This window comes from Piliocolobus tephrosceles, chromosome 8 (assembly GCF_002776525.5).
Source record: "Piliocolobus tephrosceles isolate RC106 chromosome 8, ASM277652v3, whole genome shotgun sequence".
Taxonomy (NCBI): Eukaryota; Metazoa; Chordata; class Mammalia; order Primates; family Cercopithecidae; genus Piliocolobus; species Piliocolobus tephrosceles.
In genome coordinates this window covers 117,400,204-117,414,963 of record NC_045441.1, presented here as the reverse complement: position 1 = coordinate 117,414,963, position 14,760 = coordinate 117,400,204, and the positions used below count along the sequence as shown (strand labels likewise).

Genomic DNA, 14,760 nt, shown 5'->3' with positions numbered 1-14,760 from the left:
TTCTTGGGGATCTGGCAGCGTCTGCCTAAGGCTAGGTCCAGCAATTCACAGTGGTTAAATTGTCCTGGGTGCTGCTGGCTAAGCTGCTCTAACTCTCTAAGGTCCTTGAAAACAGCCATGTGCAATAAGTCAAAAAAGACCTGTGGCCTCCTGCATGAGGGCCACGGTGCCAAGCGGTGCCTACTGGGGCCAGGAGTTGCTTGCTCAGACTCTGAAGACCTGCCTTGCTTTCCCCAGCTGGCTCTATTTTTAGGGAGAATGTCCAGGCATTTGGATGACTATCTTGGGGGTCATTCAAGTGTCCAGGTCTCCTCCTGGCTGAAGCCGCCAAGACTCCACGCTCTGGACCACACTGTGACCAATAAGGGCTGCAGACAGCACGTACTATTTTATTGGGCCTCAAAAGCTTTAAATACAGAATGGGCTGGCCAGGGCAAAGATGTGAACACACTGGCATTTTAGAATATGCATGTATCAGAAAAATCACATAATCAACAGTTGGACAGAGAGCTGGGAGGAAGGCAGTCTGGGATAGAGGCAGGTGCCAGCTGGCAGTCGGCCTGGGTGTTAGGATTACTCCCTCCACTAGGACACAGTCTTTGATGTTCCTTCCTGATTTGAGGACTTTTTTAAAAAAACCACAAACCTCCAAATAAAACCAACTGGGAGAGACTGTGGATAGCAGTGCCCATCATCACAGAGGACAAGGGTCTGCCCCAGAAAGCCTTGGGGTCCACCCCCCCACCAGCCCCAATGCCACCCTACAAGACATTTCCACACACTGAAGCAAAGCTGGACCCAATCTACAACCCCTGTCTGGGGTTTGGAGTTGAAAACGCCCTCCCGGCAGAGGAAGAGGGAATGGCGTGAGCGGTGCTGGGGGCCAAACCCGATCCCCTCCTTAGCGGCTGTAGCCAAATTCGTCTGCATCATCAGCTCGAAAGTCTCCATAGCGCCACAGATTCAGCTGTAATAAAGAACAGAAAATAGCTCTTCAGGGATATGGGACCCACTGGAACTCAGAGGGCCAAACCCCTCAATTCAGTGCCCTCTCAGGGCTCCCAAGGCAAGAACTCACCCTGGCGCTCTTGGCTGACTCCTGGGCATTCAGGTATTCTGTGATCTGGAGGGACGAGAGAGGAAAGGGAGTGGTCAGGGGGTGCCCTCAAATGATCAGCCAGCAGGACCCTGCAGAATGCTCAGGTCAGGGCCACAGCTGTCCCTTGCTCAAGCCCATCCAATGGCGCCTAGTTCCCTCAGACTAAAATGCAAAACACAATCACATTAGTCTCCTGGCTTATTCCCTTAACTCTTTGCACTAGCTCTTCTGTCTGCCTGGAATGCTCCTCTGGTCACGTGCTCCTGGCTACTTCTCCCACCTGCTTCAGATCTGTGGTGAAGTATCTCCTTCTTAATGAGGTCTCGGGCAACCCCATTTAAAATTACAACCTAGGCCAGGTGTGGTGGCTCTCACCTATAATTGCAGCACTTTGGGAGACCAAGGCAGGAGGATCACTTGAGCCCAGGAGTTCAAGACCAGGCTGACCCTATCTCTATAAAAAAATGAAAAAATTTAGCCAGGCATGGTGGCCCATGTACGCCTGCTAGTAGTCTCAGTTACTTGGCAGGCTGAGGTGGGAGGATCACTTGAGCCAGGGAGTTGAAGGCTGCAGTGAGCCGTGATGCCGGCACTGCGCCACTGTACTCCAGACCCGGTCTCAAAAGAAAGCAAACCAAACAAGAACAATACAAATACAACCTTCCCCTCCCATTCCTGACTCCCTGGATTCCACTTCTCTCTATTTTTTCACTGCAGTTATCATCTTCTAATATCTTATTTAATTTCCTTATTATGTTCATTGTAATTGTTGTCTCCTCACGCTTGAGTGTAAGCTCCTCAGGGCAGGGGTACTGTCTCTTGCTCACTGATATACCATAGGCCCTCAATAAATGTCTGCTGATAGAATGAACAAATAAATGAACCCATGTTCTGTGTTTATCTCAGGGACTGCGGCAGAAGGAATGTTCTACATAGCAGAGGCATTATGGGCAGTTTCATATGCCGTACATTAACATCTCCAATTCTATAGGGAGGCTGAAGCTGACCTCCTAGGAGCCATCTCCTAAGGAAAGTGGGGGTCTATCCAGAGGGGCCTAGGGGTTGGGCTTCTCTTGAGACACAGTGGCAATCCACAGGGGTGTCTTGTTCCAGTGTGTCATCAGCCTGCACAGCCACCAACACATTATGTGGGCCTGCGGTGCTTGAGGAAGAGAGGAAAGGCCAGGAGGGCTGGGAGAAGGGAGAGCAGTGGGCAAATGGAAGCAAGATGAAGAGGAGGAGTGTCTGGTTTTCATGCCATGCCTTTCTTGCCCCTGTCTCTGAGGGAACACAGGGAGATGCTGGCCACATCCTGCTGCCCTCTCATCACTTTCTGCTGGGAGACAGCAGCTCTGTGGGGCGCCGAGCTTCCCCCAGTCTGGCCCTCTTGGATGGGTCGTTGATTCAGCCCAGCTGGGAAGCAGGGCTGGTCTGCAATAGGGCCTCAGTGGCTGCTTGGTGAGAGCGTAGAGAGGGACTCAGAAATGTATAATGTTGGGTGGAAGGGGCTGCCTTGTATCCAGAGCCCAAAGCTAATTACCAATGGCTGCGCAGTGCAAGCTATTTCCCAGGTATGAGCGTACTGATTGTCATGATCAGCCTTGAGAAGTGGCAAGGCAGCTAGTGCTCCCCTCACTTCATAAGCAGGGAGATGGGGCTCAGGAGGCTGGCTTCTCCTCTCAGAATGGTGGAGGCAGGACTCCAAGTTCACAGGGCTTTCCAAACAGCCGGAGGGTTGTGTGGCAGAGTCCTTCTGGGCCCTTTGGTGCTGCCTCGACAGCTCTGGCTCAGGGTGGCACTGGGTATCAGGAGTTGGTTATTGCCTTGGAAGTTGTCTGTTGGAGAGTGCGACTGGGAGAGCGGGAAGGACAGGCCTTGATCCTCTCCACAACGCCCCTGGCAAAGCTTTCTCGCCTGTCACCTGGGTGTACATGGGGAGGGAAGCTTTCCGCTCTAGTTTGCAGCTGCATTCTCAGCCAAACCCGCAGCCAATTAATTTGGGATGTAATTAACTTTAAAACAAAACAAAAAAACCCCAACAAACCCAAATCCATTATCTTTCCCCAGCAGGAACAGCAGGATGGTGGATTCCCTGCTCCCTTCCTGGCTTATGGAACAGTCCCCTTCTCTGTGAGGGTGGTGGTGCAATGCTGGGGCTGCCTCTCCACATCACGTACCACTTTCTGGAACTGTTTCTCCTTGCGCACCTCCACCATAACCAGCCCCTCCTTCACCAAGCCCAGCCCCACATCGCCCTTGGAATCTGCAAACTGCAGGGTGACATGGGGGCAGCCGGAGCTCAGGTGTTCCACGTTGAGCAGGCACTGAGTGTTCTGGATATCCCGAACCACGCTGTCCACGGCGTCCGTGCGGGCATCATCCTGGAGCAGACACACACTCAGGTCAGAGCAAGCCAGAGAACAACCACTTGGGCCCCAGCTCCTGTCCATGGACTCCCAAGAAAGTCTGGCTAGCAGGGGCCTGTAATTCACTCCCCAGAGAACCCTAGTGAGGCTGGCCAGGCACAGTGGCTCATGCCTGTAATCCCAGCACTTTGGGAGGCTGAGGTGGGTGGACCCCTTGAGGCCAGGAGTTCAAGACCAGCCTGGCCAACACAGTGAAACCCCCATCTCTACCAAAAACACAAAAATTAGCTGGGCGTGGTGGCGCATACCTGTAATCCCAGCTACTCAGGAAACTGAGGCATGAGAATTGCTTGAACTTAGAAGGCGGAGGCTGCAGTGAGCCAAGATTGCACCATTGCACTCCAGCCTGGGTGACAGAGTGAGACTCAGCCTCAAAACAAAACAAAACAAAACAAAAACAGAAAGAACCCTGGTGAGGTAGAAACAGGCTCTGGATAGGAAGTCTTCCCCTTTTCTTTTCTTTTCCTTGCCCTCAGCCAGAGACTATTTGCAAGTGACCCCTTTCTTTCCTACCCTGTGCTCCCACCTGCCTGCCTTGTGTCTCCAAGGAGAAGTGACTTCTTCCCACTCAAAGCTCACTTACACTTGGTGTCCTCTCACTTCCTATCTCCTGCAGGACCTTGCTCCAGTGCACTAAGTCCATGACATCCTCTGTCTCCGTCTTTTTTTTTTTAAGAGACAGGGACTAGGCCAGGTGTGATGGCTCACGCTGTAATCCCAGCACTTTGGGAGGCCAAGGTGGGTGGATCACCTGAGGTCAGGAGTTCAAGACCAGCCTGGCCAACATGGTGAAACCCTGTCTCTACTGAAAATACAAAAATTAGCTGGGTGTGGTGGCGGGCACCTGTAATCCCAGCTACTCGGAAGGCTGAGGTGGGAGAATCGCTTGAACTTGGGAGGCAGAGGTTGCAGTGAGCCGAGATTGTGCCACTGTACTCCAGCCTGGGTGACAAAGCAAGACTTCATCTCAAAAAAAAAAAAAAAAAAAAAAAAAAAGGAGATAGGGACTGGCCAGAGTGCAGTGGTGCCATCATCTCACTGCAACCTTGAACTTGTGGGCTCTAGGGATCCTCTCACTGCAGTCTCCTGAATAGCTGGGACTACAGGCGTGTGCCACCACACCAAGTTAATTTTTTTTTTTCTTTTTAAGAGACAGGGTCTTACTATGTTGCCCAGGCTGGTTTTGAACTCCTGGCCTCAAGCAATCTTCCCTGCTTGGCTTCCTATGCTGGAATTACAGTCGTGAGCCACTGCACCTGACTCCACATGTCTGTCTTCGCCGACCTGTTTTGTGATACTTGCCTTCAGCATTTTCTGTTGCTTCTCTCCTGCCCTTCAGCAACTTTGTGAAAAGGTGGAGAGTAAATGTGCTTATTCTTCATTTGCACCTTTTATCTGGTGACGGTGCCAACCATGGTGTTCATGCAGCTCTTACTCCAGGTACCAGGCACCTTCGCAAAGCTAAAGCCAAGGGCAGCCCCTGGGAAGCCTCAACCTGCCTGAGCTCCCGGGGGATCTGGACATTGCAGACCGGCTTTCTGTTTCTGGGGATAGAGGGGATCCATGACCCACAGCATGGGTTCTCTCCTCTCTGGCTGCACATGCTGCCTCTGGGCTCCTGTTCTCAGATGGCAGGACCCCAGCACTTCCTAATACTCTCTCTCCTCCCCATCACACCTTCCACATACTCAATCTGGGCAATCTTGTACAGCACCACGGTTTTAACTACACAGACCCATACATTCCAGGTCTCATCTCACTCCCCATCTGAAAACTCTAAGTCTGCCTGGAGGTCCCACTGCCCAAATTTGCTCCTTCTCATTCTCCTTGGCCAACAGCAACATATCCACACATAAGAAACCCAGCGCCACCTTCGTCTCTAGCCTGGACTGTTATAATTGTCTCCCACCCATTCCTTCTAGTCCCTCTGTTCACTATGCCATCAGAACTAACTTTCAGAAACATTTTGGACCATGTCACACTTCTCCTAGAAATGGTGCCACATTCCTCCTGCCTATACAGCACAAAGAATAAACTCCTTGCCAGGGTAGACAAGCCCACGACATCAAGGCCTTTCCCATCTCACCTCCTGCCACTGCCCGATCATCTCCTGCCACTGCCCAAAAGCCCCCTGGGATCCAGCTGTGGTGGTCTAGTCTTTGTCCAAATGCAGCCTGGCCTACCTGCTTCTATGAACTAGCTGGAATGCTCTAATACTACCGCCTCGGTAGCATCTTCCTCAACTTCCCATCTCTTGAGTCCTATTACTAAGGACACCGTCATAGTTTCCATCTTCTCCTGTCAGCCCATGAGGGCTGCAGCAGCGGCTGAGTGTCAGTGGACAGTACCCTTTGGAAGGAGGAAGACACCAGACTTACATCTTGGGGCACCTGGATGAAGGCGAAGGCATACTCCGTGGCTTGAGCTGGCAGCACCCGAGTGCTGAAGGCAGGTGGTAGGGTTCCCAGGCGGGTGGATGGCAGGACCTCTCTCTGCAGAGAAAGCAGCAGGCCAACATGTCACATACTCGCTGCCCCCTTGCTCTCTCACAGAACAGCTCTCTGTGGCCAGGCCTCTGGGAATGCTAACTCTGGGCCACCCTGTTCGTCCCATGACTTGGTTCCACTTTGCCACGTACAAAGGCTCCCCAGTGGGTGAAGCCTGGGGAGAACGTGCCCTGCGGGTCCAGCAGTAGATGGGGAGCTGTGGCTCACAGCCTCAGTCTGGGCCTGGTGCTGGCACACCTAGTGGTTCCCATGAAAACAATCACAGTATAACTGGACTCTAATCGCTTTTCCATTTCCTCCCAATGCCCTTCTGTCTGTGACATGGGTTCCCTGACTACGTTCCCACAGGCCAGGGGGTGCTCCAGCTGCTGGCTAGGGGAGCACACCAAGACAAGTATTCCTGTGGTCACTGGGCCTGCCTGTGGTTCTGGCCCAGGCATCTGGGTTCGCCCTCATCTGGCAGGACCTCTTCCTTTGTGTATTCCCAGGAGATGGGTTGGGAGCATGGCCCAGCTCTGGGATCTCTATTAACAGATCCTCAGTCTTAGCCCTTGAGGAAGGTATGGGAGGAATGCAGACAAGCGGAGTCATGACTCAGGAGCATCACCCTCCTGACCCTCCTGAACGACAGCTTTCTCACCAGCTCGCTGCTGTTCCTAAAGAGAATCTCCCAGGAGTTGTCAGTAGACTCCCAGGTCCAGCTGGAGAGACTCTTCTCCCAAGGGTGCCAGTCACTGTCACCTTGTGACTGTCCCTTCCCAGCAAGCCTGAGTTTGGGGATATGCTGGGGATTAGCGCATGGAACAAACACCCAGTTTGGCTTGAATACCAGGAACTGTGGGTTTAAAGGCCCTCCAAGTGCTACAGAGGCCCTGCCCCCATTCTGCAGAGACCTCAGGCAGAAGAGGAACTGTGGGTGTGGCTGAACACTCATCTGTGGGGTCTGGACGTGGGACCTATCAGTGCTTGCAGCCACTGGTCATAGACCCCAGTTTTGCTAGGTCACTCAGGGGGCCTGGCTTGTTACACGCACAGCAGAGATGCCCCAGTGCTCATTGTTCTATTGGTAAGCTCAGAAGGACCTTGGAGAGATCAGACGGATTTGACCCGGGGGCTGCTGTTTGATAGCCCCCCCAACACCCTGGTCCCCAACACTCACATTGCCGTAGTCAATGTAGAAGACATGTACTTTGGCAGGAGACTCGACTTTCTCTACTCGGGCACGGTACCTGCAATGGCATCATGGGCAGAGCTCAAGACACAGCCCTGAGGAATCTGGGCTCCCAGAGCCTCAGCAATGGTGGGGCAGGGGCACAGCATTTTCCTGCCCAGGTTCAACGGGTGTCACAGGGGACAGTTACTGCACTCCATCTAGGCCCAGCCTCGGGCACTGTGGCCACCACCTAATGGAATCAGAGCATAGCTGGGAGCAGAAGAGGGAGAAAGGAGCATGTGGAGCAGATTAATGTGTCCTTGGGGCATAAAGCAACAAGACTAATGACTAGATTGATGTCTGCTGTTTAAACCCAGAGCACTAAACAGCAGCTGTAATTAGCCAGCAGATCTGTCTGGGAGGCCGCAGCAGGGAACACATCCAAGTCACTTCGTCACCCTGGGAAGGCCGTGGGCCCTCCGTTGGTAGATTACACATCAGCGACTTTCTTCTGGCCTGTGAGCACTGCTGCTCATGTCCTAGACAGCCGGGGAGGAGGGTCACGCAGCTGGTATGGGCTTACCGTGGCCCAGCCTCTACCTCAGCCCCGTGTAACATCATTCTTCCTGGGTGAGGTGAGGGGTGTGCTGGACAGCCCCGCCAGCCAGCCAGCCAGCCAGCCAGCCAGCCAGGGCTCCCACTCTGGAATCCCCCAGGAGAGAAGGAAGGAGCCACTTCTGTCTGGCAGGGGGTGCACAGGCCAGAGCGAGGCCCCAGATGGGCTGTGGGCAATGAAGAGGGGCACTCAGGAGAGTTGCTGGGGGCCATCATTAACCAGTTGGGGAAAGCAGACTGCTAAGGCAACGCCTGGGGCCTGAGGACAGCCTTGCTATCGTTCCTGCTCAAGACTCTGCCTTGCTTTTCCAAGTGGCTTACCATTCTCCATCTACAAATTTGGCAATGCAGAACTCTCCCCTGCGGGGGGCATAGGAGCCCTCTACAGGGGGGTGGCTGGCAATGTCATTGCGCATGTTCTCCATCAGCTTCTCCAACTGGGTGCCTGCCAGGGAGGAAGAGTGCAGTGAGACCTGGGTGCTGGGTTCCTCGAAGCCTCTGGGGAGTTTTTCTGGGAGGGGTTGGGGAGGGAGCTCAATGTGAAATTCTGGGAGGCACTGCAGCACTGGCTCTGTCCCCAACCCATGCGGGGAAGCCCTCTTGGTCCTCACTCCAGAGGTTTCATGCCATCATGCCTTCAGAAGTGGCACTGGTGACTTGCTGACACGTTGGGCCTTAAAGGCACACACAGCCTTGCCATCTCAGCTCTCCAGTCTGCTGGCCCAGGGTGTGGGAGCCCTTGGGATGTGCCTGAGCTTTGATTAAGGAGGTGGAGAAAGCAAGAAGACAGGGAGCAAGGACAATGCCAAACAGCCTCCTTCAGGGTGAGGGCTGGCCAGCCTGTACTGCATTTCTACAAGGCCAGCTCCTGGCCTGGGTCACAGAGGTGGTAACTGACAGAAGCCACTGTCCACTGCCTCCCAGGGGGCAAAAGTAGGGATGAAGGATGGGCCCCACACCACTGTGGAAAAGGCCCCGGAACTGAAGCCATGGAAGATGGGGGAGGAATTCTTGGATCAGGGCCTAGAGTCTCAGTATTATTCAAACTTGGCCACTCTGACCCTTGTCATCCTGCAAGATCCATGCTGAACAGGACTTCCAGTGCTGCCGGGCTGGGCTCTACTGTCCCACCCCGCTACTCAGGGCCCCTGATCCACTGGAGGAGGGATTCCCTACCTTGTCTTTCCCTAAGCACTCTGACCTTGGGTCAGCAGTCCTACTGCCTTTGCCTGTTTTGGCAACACTCAGGGCCTACTCAGTGTCTCTCCCTGGCTCCTTAAAGAATCCTCCCACCCTGACTCTGGGAGGCATCAGCCCCCTGTGGCTTCCCTTTTTATGTCCCCTCTGGCCCTGATTCTAGCTCAGTCTCAGACCCTTTTTGCCCCTTTCCTCTCGGAAGCAAGGAGGGTGACTGTGGATGTGTAGTCTAAGTGTGGGAGTCCTCTCTTTATCTTCAGGGCCCAAGGCAGTGCTATAAGGAGGGAGCAACATATGTCTGTTGTTACACTTGCCACAGTCAGCCTTACAAGTTACCTGCTACTACACTGTGAGCTCCTTCAGGGCATAGACCATAGCTCACTTCTTTCTGTTTACTCACGCAAGGCCTGGTAGAATCCCCAATGCATGCAAGGTGCTTAATAATTCAGCTGCATTGAAAATAAACTCTGCATAAGCATGCAGGGATGTGTGTCCACTCTTAGGCTGCTGCAGAGGCCACTGGTCCTGCATCCACAGGACAGATGCCTGAAGGTAGCAGCTGCCCCTCCCCCTACCCAGTGGTCAGCCCTCTATAATTCTCTTTAGACAGTGTTCCTACCACAGACAGTGAAATTCCAGGGATTAAGAAGCCTTGACAGACAGCTTCCTCCCTAACTTGGTCTACTTTCATTTTTTGGCTCCAAGGCAACAGAAGCAGGACTTTGCCTCCTGCCAACAGGCAAAGCCCGCTGGGAGGTCCTTACAGAGACTCTCTGGTCATTTGCAGCTAATGGCAATGTTTTTGTCAGATCCTTCTCGAAGACAGACTTTAATTGAAAGAAGGGAGACAGGGCAAGATGCCCCCCGAGAGGGGATGAAAGGTTTCAGCAGAGGGGGGCTGTGGATTCTGAGGTTTATCTCCATGGATACCACGGAGCCACCAGAGGGCAGGGGCCTTCCTCTCTGGAGACCACCACACATCCCCAGGTGGCCTGCCAGGAAGGGCCTCACTTCCTTCTCTTCCAGCATTCCAAGGACACATGGTTTTCTCTTTTCTCTTCTTTTCTGCTTCAGATTTCTGCTCCCCAAGACTTCAGGGGCTTGTTCTGAGTCAAGGCGGGTCCTCCCCAGCAGGTCCCAGCGGCTGAGTGGAGCCTGCCTGGGAGTGATCGCATCCTTTTGCTCAAGTTCTCTGGGGGACTGGTGGGGATTTAGGGGTGGTGAATTCTAGCTGGCTCCTCTGCCCAGGAACAGCTCTTGTTCCTACCTAGACCACCACTACAAGACTCTTTCCCTGTCACATGACCCAGCCCTAGAGGCTGGCCACCGCCCGATTTTATTCCCAGGGCAACTGCTGGAGCAGCTTTCAGCAGGACTGTGGCTGACCTCAAGAGAACCTAATCCCAAAGGCTCATCGGCTCCATCTCTACCCCTCCCCTTCGCGTTTTTCCTTTTTAAGCACAGCCAGCCCAGGGCCAGGAATGGTCAAGTTTTTCCTGGTGAAATGACACTGCCACAAAGGCAGCTGCCTGGGAAACAGCATTAGAGGGAAGTGGCTGAGACGGGGCTGGAGTTGGCCTGGGGTGGGCTGAGGAGGCTGGGCAGAGCTGTGTCCTGCCATCTGGGGGACTGCCTGAGTGTCACTGACACTTCCAGCTCCCTCTGCCCACCTCTGCCTACCATGATTTGTTTCCTGGGATCCAGAGGCAGCTCTAAGAGCTTTTCCTTCTGCTCCAAACTCAACTGTTTCCCTGCACAGGGTGGCCATGAGAAGAGGGAGGTCAGGATGGAAAGTATAAGCGGGTGGAAGTGGAGTCAAGCCAGCGGCTGCTAGAGCTTTCTCCTGCCCTTTGGCCTCCAGAAACCCCAGGTTTCTGCCCAGGGGACTCTGGCAACAGTGTACACCACTCAGGATGGAAGGAGGAGAAGGTCCTTCAGAGACTGCCCGGGAATGTCTTCCCTTAGAGCGCTGCCAGTTTCCATGGAAACTGGCTATCACTCAGGGCTATGTTAACCTCTACAGAAGGAGAAACCCCAGCAGAGACAAACCCAGCACCACTCCTTGCTCCCCCAGAGGGAAAGGGGCTGAGCGATGCCTGGCTGATGACTGACACACTCTGGGGGCTACAAATCCTCCTGCCCAGCATAGTCAGGAGTGTGTGGGAACAAACAATCACCTAAGAGGCTCAGAGCTCCACCCAGATAAACCTAGTTATCTCACCGGCTCTCAGAGGACCTGCCCGGCAGCACCTCCATGCCTGAGCCCACGGCAGGGCTCATGTGAAGGTTCCTAAAATAACCCCAAGCCCAGAGGAGCAGTGGGACAAGGCAGGGGGACAGAGGCGGCAACGTGAGCTCTTCAGGGGAGGCTCCTGGACTGCCTAGGCAGCATTCCTCCCACCCACTGGGCAGAGGCCCCCTACCCCCAGGCAGCACCGGCTGGACCAAGCAAGGAACCACGAGCCAGCGGCCTGAGCACTCACCGGTCTCCACATCCTGCACGTAGAAGTGCAGGTCGTCAGTGATCTCGGTCACAAACACAGGCTTGTAGCTGGCGGATCGCTCCTTCTCCTCCAGCACTGGCATCACCTCCTCCACAGGCTGCTCCTCATAGTGGGCCCAGACCTGCACGTTCAGTCGGCAGAAGTAAGAAGAGGGTGAGGAAGTGAAGTCATAAACGACACGGGGAGGCCAGGTGTGGTGGCTCATGCCTGTAATCCCAGCACTTTGGGAGGCTGAGGCAGGTGGATCACGAGATCAGGAGTTCGAGATCAGCCTGGCCAATATGGTGAAATACAAAAAGTTAGCTGGGTGTGGTGGTGGGTGCCTGTAGTCCCAGCTACTTGGAAGGCTGGGGCAGGAGAATCGCTTGAACCCAGGAGGCATGGGTTGCAGTGAGCCGAGATCATGCCACTGCACTCCAGCCTGGGCGACGGTGCAAGACTCCGTCTCAAAAAAGAAGAAGAAGAAGAAAAAACAAGACACTGGCAAAGAGGTTTTGGGCAAATGGGATCGGCCCCGGGTGAGTGACTGTGGGGCACTGGATTCACACCAGGCTGAGCCCCTGAAGCCCTCTATCTCGGAGGGGAAAGGTGGGCTCTCTAAAGTTCTCATCTAGCAGTTCTCAAATTCGGGCAGGCATCAGAACCAACAAGGGAGTTTATTAAAAATGCAGGCCCCGGATCCTACCCCAGGCTCACCAAATTACAATCTGTTCTGAGCATCCCAGAGAGAGTAAAAAAGAGCAAAACCAGACTCCCAGGCCATCTCACGCCCGTCCCAGTGTGAGAGCCCTGCTTTCATGAACTCTTTGGCTCTGGGCTCCTCACACCCGCACCTCTCTTGCTCCGGCTCCCCATCTCCCTTCCCCGTGGCCCTCTGCAGGGCACCTCTGAATTCTGCAGGACCTCCTGTTGTCACAGGGCCCCTGGTGCTCCTGAGGCAGTCCAAGCCGCAGCCCTAGGCTGGGGAAGAGCTCACCGAGAATGCTTCTGCTCAGCATTTTCTCCATCCTCCTCACCTCCAGCAGGTTGCTCTGACCTCAGCCCAGAAGCTGGGCCATGAGCTCTCCACCCTTTCCTCTCTCCCTTCCTTCCCCAAGCCCTGTGCTGTCAGGGCTGCAGTGGCTCAGAAGCTGATTTGACGTGACAGTGTGTCAAGTCCAATCCTGCAGCCAGAAGATTATCCAAATGGTGAGGTCTGTCAGAGCAGGGGAGGGGGGTGGCTTTCCAGCTGAGCAGCAGGAAGGGCGGGTGGGAGAGTCCAGAGACTGGATCACGCTTGGGGTCCCAAAGACACACACAGGAATAAGGATGATTAAAAGTATTTGCCCAAAACTTATGTGCTTATTAGGTGCCAGGTACCATTCTAAACATTCTCCAAATATTAATTCATGTAGTCCTTACATCAGCCCTTTGAGTAGGTCTTGATATTATCCCTGTTTTACAAATGGGAAAACTGAGGTACACAGGCTTGCAGCCAGAAGTAGTGAAATCAGGATTCAAACATAGGCAGCCTGGCTCTAGAGCTCTTCCAGGGGCATTTGGCATTGGTATCAACCAGGAGGAAAAAGCTGTTTGTTGGTGAGGGGTGGAGAGGGAGATGAGGCCTCATGTCCCTGTTGTTTTTGAACTTGCTGTTTGACTTTGGTCAAACTTTTCTGGGTCCCCTTTTCTTCTCTCGCAGCTGAAATGCAGATTCCTCAGGAGCTTCAGGACACAGCAGAAGGGCAGGAATGCTGGAATTCTGGAACCACCTTGGCTCAACCGAGACCCCACACTTCTGCCTTTAATGCGGCCTGAGTGTCGGTGTGGGTTCTTCCACTAGAAGGAGCGGCTATGGTGGAATGACTGAGACATCTCCCAGGCCCAAGCTTTCTACCATCCTACACCAAGCAGTGGCTTCTGTGGTTAGGCTTGTGGGCCCCTGGTCTGGTGCTCTGGGCTCCTACCCAAATAGCTCCTGACCCCTTCTCATCTTCCAGGCTCCCGATACCTTAACACCTGTTCCCATCACCAGAGATCTCTGTACACGCTGCTGCTTCTAGTGCCCCAAGCCCTGGCTGGCCAGAGGGGAGGAGGCAGGCAGCAGGACTTTAATCCACAGCTTTGCCTCTAGTCAGGACAGAGGCCCTAATCCCTCAAGGGCCTCCCTGCCCATGTGGGGAAGTGGGTCTCTAGCTTGTGGGCTTCCCTGTGAAAGGGCTAGGGGTGGGAGTGGGGGGCAGTGGGGAGAGGGAGACAGCCATAAATGCTTCCCATGCCAAGCCTATATCCTGATAAGCCTGAGGCTTTCCCCCTGGGCCTCCGAAGCTGGAAGTTCACTGGTATCTACTTAGCCAGCCACTCCTATTGACACCTGGGCTCCCAGCCCTTCTGGGACCCTTGCAGCTCTGAGGATCAATGGGACTCGCTCGGTCTCAGAGATGAGACTGTCAGCACGACCTTAAGTGAGCTGGGGTGGAGCCCTCCTGTCCCAGGAGTCTGCCCCCTCATCCCCACCAGCAGGCACCCCTGCAGTCCCGAATCCCTCAGCATGCCCTCTGCATCCCACGCAGGGACCCTTCCCTCTTCCTGCCAGCTCACTCCTTTCCCAGCACTGAGCTTGTTAACAGAGACTGGCACTCTGTGCTGGTTCCTGAGTGGACCATGGGCCCTGAGCCTGCGAGCTGTTGAGGGCTCCCATCCCAGCCCCACCCTGCTCCTTTGGCTGTCGGGGAAGGCGGCCCCTCAGCAGTGTTGTTGAATTAGGAACACACTGACAGGGTGAAAGCAGAAAATGCTAAAGACTCCTCAAGTAAAAGTGCCTTGGGCGACAGCATCAGGTCTCAGCTTCTTTCCCAGCAGGCTCAGGTGGGCAGCAGGTGTGAGGTTAAGGAAGATGCAAACCAAAGCCTTGAGGATGGCCCTCAGTCCCCAGCACTAGGGCCAGTCCTGTGACAAGGTGCCACAGCTCACTTTGTGGTGGGTGGGGTGGTGCAAACTGCCACCTGAATTGAGAAGACAGCAGAAGCAAGGTGTCTCCATACACAAAGTGGTTGGCACCCGAGGTTGCCAAGAAGCATCTAGAGGGTAGGAGAGAGACAGCTGTCTCCTCAGATAAAGGAACTCTGTTTCTAGGAGAGGCTGACCTTTGGCCCTTCAGGTAGTGCAGCCATGATGGGTTTCTCTTTCCCTGTGGGGATGGAGGTGAGCAGCTGATCCTTGCGACTTGCAGCCACATGGGCAAGCTGGTACATGCAGGCTGGCCAGGTGGCCCCTTGGT

At 54.2% G+C, this 14,760-nt stretch overlaps 1 protein-coding gene across 1 annotated transcript in view; it reads right to left on the bottom strand.

The window, feature by feature from the left end:
- Nucleotides 1–359: 359 nt before the first annotated feature.
- Nucleotides 360–14,760, bottom strand: part of SND1 (staphylococcal nuclease and tudor domain containing 1) — a 438,355-nt gene continuing 423,954 nt past the window's right edge. Inside the window, exons 18-24 of the mRNA XM_026454383.2 lie at nucleotides 11,481–11,622; nucleotides 8,122–8,245; nucleotides 7,192–7,261; nucleotides 5,904–6,017; nucleotides 3,277–3,480; nucleotides 1,079–1,123; nucleotides 360–967 (exon numbers count right to left, since the gene is read on the bottom strand). Coding sequence (XP_026310168.1) covers nucleotides 902–967; nucleotides 1,079–1,123; nucleotides 3,277–3,480; nucleotides 5,904–6,017; nucleotides 7,192–7,261; nucleotides 8,122–8,245; nucleotides 11,481–11,622 — 765 coding nt within the window. The 3' untranslated portion in view covers nucleotides 360–901. The remainder of the gene's footprint in view (nucleotides 968–1,078; nucleotides 1,124–3,276; nucleotides 3,481–5,903; nucleotides 6,018–7,191; nucleotides 7,262–8,121; nucleotides 8,246–11,480; nucleotides 11,623–14,760) is intronic.